The 5,000-nt window shown below is 54.8% G+C and overlaps 2 protein-coding genes across 4 annotated transcripts in view; one reads left to right on the forward strand and one right to left on the reverse strand.

Annotated features, from left to right (window-relative positions):
• LOC138864005 (two pore potassium channel protein sup-9-like) overlaps positions 1–5,000 on the reverse strand; it is a 525,912-nt gene that overhangs the window by 345,241 nt on the left and 175,671 nt on the right. The gene's annotated exons all lie outside the window — the stretch shown is intronic.
• LOC113815975 (filaggrin) overlaps positions 1–5,000 on the forward strand; it is a 275,169-nt gene that overhangs the window by 255,450 nt on the left and 14,719 nt on the right. For all 3 annotated transcript variants that reach the window (XM_070129646.1, XM_070129647.1, XM_070129649.1), the window contains one exon: positions 2,799–5,000. This exon is cut by the window's right edge and continues 919 nt beyond it. In XM_070129646.1, coding sequence (XP_069985747.1) covers positions 2,799–5,000 — 2,202 coding nt within the window. The remainder of the gene's footprint in view (positions 1–2,798) is intronic.

Below are 5,000 nucleotides of genomic sequence, written 5' to 3' on the forward strand. Positions count from 1 at the left end.
ACACACACAAACACACACACACACACACGCACTCACACGCACGCACACACACACGCACGCACACGCACACGCACGCACACACAAACACGCACACGCACATACCCCCCCCCCACACTCACACACATACACACACGCACACGCACACGCACGCGCACACATACGCACACACACACGCACATCCACACACACACACACACGCGCACACACGCACACGCACACACACACACGCACACACACACACGCACATACCCACCCATCCCACACACGCACATACCCACCCTCACACACACGCACGCACATACCCACCCTCACACACACACACGCACGCACGCACACACACACACACACACACACACACACAGAACACACACACACACACACACACACAACACACACACACACACAGAACACACACACACACACAGAACACAGACCCCACCACCGACACACGCACACACCACCGCGCGTGCCCCTGACCCTCACCATAGGCGCCGTCACCATACCAGGTGTGATCCTCAAATTCTCGCAAAGTCTGGCTGATCTTCGGCGGTTTATCCCCCAAATCCCATCCCTCCCGCAATCCTCTCTCCTCTCCTTCCCTTCCCCTCTTCTGCTTCCCTCCACTCCCTCCTTCCGTCTCTTCTTCCCCTTGGCTTCCCTTTCTCTCGACCTTCCTTCCTTCCTTCTTTTTCTATCCTTTCCTTCAGGTCCTTCCTTCACTCCCTCCTTCCATCTCTTCTTCCCTTGTTTTTCTGACTCTCCACCTTTCTTCCCTCCCTCCTTTTCTATCCTTCTCTCCACTCCCTCCATCCATCTATTCTTCACTTGATTCCCTCCCTCCGCCCTGCCGTCCCTCCTCTTCTCCTTCCCTCCAGTCTCTTTCGCCGTCACTTCTCTTTATTTCTTTTCCTTCTACCTTCCCCCTTCTATTTACTTTCTTCCTTCTCCGCCTTTTACTCTTTATCTCTTCACTTTTTCTTTCCGCTTACCCTCCATCTGACCCCCTCTTTCCCTTCCTTCATTTCTCTCATCCTACGTTTCTCCCTCCCCCTGAGCCCTTCTTCCTCCCTTCCCCCCCTCCCCTTCCCTCCCCGCCCTCTCTCCCCTTCTTCCTCCCTTCACCCCTTCCCTCCCCGCCCTCTCTCCCCAACCTCCCCTTACTTCCTCCCTTCCCCCTTACCCTCCCCTCCCCCTTCCCCTTCCCTCCCAAACCTCCCCTTACTTCCTCCCTTCCCTCCCAAACCCCCCCTTACTTCCTCCCTTCCCTCCCCACCCTCTCTCCCCAACCCCCCCCCTCCCCCACACTGGCTCTGAAGGGTCGTATCAAATATTGACAGATCTTCCTCACAGTAGGCATTACTGTAAAAGGAAATATCGTCAGAATTCGAGTACAAATACACACACTTTTTAATAGCACGGACGGCGTTGCTGTGTCGCCGTTACGGGGCGTTTATCCGGCCTTTCCACGTGCCGCTACAACCGGTTAGTCTCAATTCCACTACACGGGAGTATATCCATGCTTTTCTTTTTTTTCCATTGGAGGTATGTTCTTTTTTTTACAATTACACGCGTGTTTATGCTACGTTTCTTTATTCCTCTACGCGAGATTTTATTCTATTCCTTCTGTTTCTGGTGTTTTTTTTTCTCTCTCGTTTTTTTCTCCACACATGTTTATCCAGTCTCTTCCTTTCCACCATTTATCCGGTCTTTCTTCCTAGTTCTTCCCCTCTCCTTTTTTCCTCTTCCTGTCATTTATTTTTTATTGCGTGTCTCTCCTCCATTAGTTTTAACTTTTTTGCCTTTACTTTTTTACTTCTCTCTTCTGCATTTCCCGTTTTAACCGACTCAATTTTTCACTCTTGGCTTTTCCTTCTTCCTTTGCTCAGTTTTCTACCTTCCTCCCTCTTCCCATTTGTTCTTCCTATCTTCCTTCCCCTCTTCTTCTTCCGCGTTATATCCCTCCTTCTTCTCCTCCTCCTCTTCTTTTCCCTCCTTTCTCCTCCTCCTTCTCTTCTTCTTCTACCACTTCCTAATTCTACTCCTCTTCTTCCTACCCTTCCCCCTCCCCCTCCACCACCCTTCTCCTTCTTCATTCCTTTTCCTTTTTTTTCTTCTTCCATTTTCTTTTTCTTCTACTCTTCCTTCTTCTCCTCCTCCTCCTTTCCTTGTCCTTCCGCCGTCGTTCTCCCTTCCTTTCTTTCCCCCTTTCCCTTTCTTCCTTCCCTCCTTCCTTCCTTTCTCTCTTCTCTTCTCGCCTCACATTCCTCGAAGACAATTTTTTTTGTTTTTATCCCATCTGTTATCTTCTCCCCCGAACGTCCGTCTTCATACGAGAAGACGCTGCTCGCGGGATTCCGGGATCACACCGAGGGAAGTGGGATGAAGAGGAATCGGCCAGCATCCCACTTTCAACCTGAGGGGGTTCAGCTAACTGGCCCGAATAGTGATGAAAGGAGTTATATTGCTGTGATGATTTTCTCTTTTATTTTTATTTTTTCTTGATCTGTGTTATGTAGGATTTGTTGTTTTCCTCTTCAGTATTTTTTTTTTAAGGATTGCGTGTGCGTGTTTGAGAGAGTGGAAGAGGGAGGGAGAGAGAGTGGGAGAGGGAGGGAGGGAGAGTAGGAGAGAGAGAGTGGGAGAGAATAGGAGAGAGGGAGAGAATAGGAGAGAGAGAGGGAGAGAATAGGAGAGAAAGAGTGGAAGAGTGCAAGGCAGGAGAGCGAATCTCCAGAAAGCAGCCTAGGAATCGTGCGTCTTCTACCTCACATAACCTCCCTTTCTCTCCCCACACCCAGGCCGCCTGTACGAGAACCACACGTCGCCCTTCGCCGTGGCCGAGCTGGGCGGGGGGACGCTGCGGGTCACGGTGCCCCTCGACGGCCCCCCCGAGTACATACGCAAGGCGATCGAGGAGAGGAAGAAGCAGAAGGCGCAAGTGGCGAGAGCGCAGGGGGAGAAGCAGGGAGCGGGCGGAGCGAGCGAGGGAGCGAAGGGGAAGACTCGAGACGAGCAAAGCGACGTCGTGGTGGGGAGGGGCGGGGGCCGGGCGGCGCAGGGGGCGTCGGGGGAGCGCGGGGGCCAATGGGTAAGGGGCAGACGGAAAGACGTATTCCAAAATGAGGCAGAAGACGATGTATCTAGTGTTAGCCGATCGGAACAGGACGCGACGGGAAGGGTCGCCGCAGCAGGTGAGGATACGATACCAAAGTCAATAAAAACTAGTATATCTAAAGACTTGTTGAATTCTAGCGCCGATGAGAAGGGACATCGAACTCTTAGCCTTAACAGCAGTGTTGTTCCTAGCATAAGAAACACACATGAAAGGCCGCACAGCAGGAGAAAAACGGAAGTGACTGAGGGCGCAGTGCCAGTGACGAGTGCAGTGCCAGTGACGAGTGCAGTGCCAGTGACGAGTGCAGTGCCAGGAACAAGTGACAGTGTTGCCAGTGGGGAAGGGGAGGGGGAAGAGCGAGGAGGGAGCGGGCGGGAGGCGAGGAAGCCCGGAGCCCAGAGCGAAAGCCTGGGCGACTCAGAGAGCGAAGGCCTAAGCATCTTGTCCGGGGGGCGGAGGGGGGCGCGGGGCCACGATGATAAAGAGCAGGAGAAGAGGAAGAAGCCAGACAAAGGAGCCAGGATAAACATCCATCTGGATAGGAGCTCAGGAGATGGCGGCGCGCCCCTGGCTCGCGTCCCCGAGGAGGGATCGGGGACGGATAATCAAGGAGCAACGACTGCGATCGGACCGCGGGGCGGGACGGAGCCCAAGGAGGGGGGGCGCGGGAGCGTCGGATCCAAATCGGAACGGAAAAGACAGAACAACAGGAACAAAAAGAAACCGGCGAGAAGAAAAAGCTCGCGGGGACAATCCTGGAACAGCAGCGGAGACGAGGCTCGCCCTCCCGGCCGCGGAACACCTGCTCAGCCACCTGCCGCCGCCTCGGCCGAGGGCGATACTCAAAATCCCGAAGAAGAAACGAGACTCGACAGCTCAGGGAGAGTTGATCTTGGGTCGAACGGCGATATTAGAGGCGTTGAACCGGGATCGAGTGCGGATCAGCCCGGATCGCGCAGGATCACCCATGCAGGATCTGCCGAGGCGTCAGACGGGCTGGGCGATGACGCAACACCTCAAAGCACCCTTCAGCCAGAGAGGTCTCGGTCGTCAACGCCGTCGCCGAGAGAGGAAAAAAGGGCGCGCTCCAGACGAAAGAAAGGTCGGGTTAAGACAAGGCCAAGAAAAACAGCGACCAGTGAGGGAGCGTCGCTGGCCGGGGACGCCGCGGATGGCGAGAGCGAGAGTCCCGCCCCTGCCCAGGAGGATGGCGCGGGGGGGAATGGAGGACTGAGGGAAGACAAACAGGAAAAGGAGGACAACGCCGTAGACGAAGTCGAGGGACACAAAAACTCTCGCGCGAGGAACGACAAAACCAAAAGAAGGAAGCGAAGAAAAAGACCCAAAGTTTCTCACTCTAGAAAAAGGCGAAAACACAGAAACGGAGGAAATGGAATGACAACAAAAGACAGAGCAACAAGTGTACCGGATGATACACAAAAAACGAGAACAGACCGAGAAAAGATTGCAGACACGGCCGGCGACGAGGACGAAAATCCCAGTGATATCTCCCCCTTGAGCGCAAAAGGGGGCGGGACAGCGGGTTCCAGGAAACGCTCGCGCGACGAAAATGGAACCAAGGTGCAAGCGAACGGCGCCTCTCCCCCCGACGAGGAGCGGGGAGGCGGCAACAAACGAACCGCGACAGAGCGCCCTTCCTCGGGAGCCCTCTTCAGCGGCGACCGCGAGCGCCCAACAAAAGGAGGCGGGGGCCCGAGCCGCAGGAGAGGCAAAAACCAATCTAGATCTACCTCTCCGAGTAATAGGAAACGCCAATCTAAAAAGCGTCCCCCGCCTCAGTCGCCATTCGAGAACACTGGCGTCGGGCCCCCGCAGGAGAGGCTGTCAGCTCGGAACGCAGCAAATCCCTCCGCAGGGGGGAATC

Source organism: Penaeus vannamei, chromosome 14, assembly GCF_042767895.1.
Source record: "Penaeus vannamei isolate JL-2024 chromosome 14, ASM4276789v1, whole genome shotgun sequence".
Taxonomy (NCBI): domain Eukaryota; kingdom Metazoa; phylum Arthropoda; class Malacostraca; order Decapoda; family Penaeidae; genus Penaeus; species Penaeus vannamei.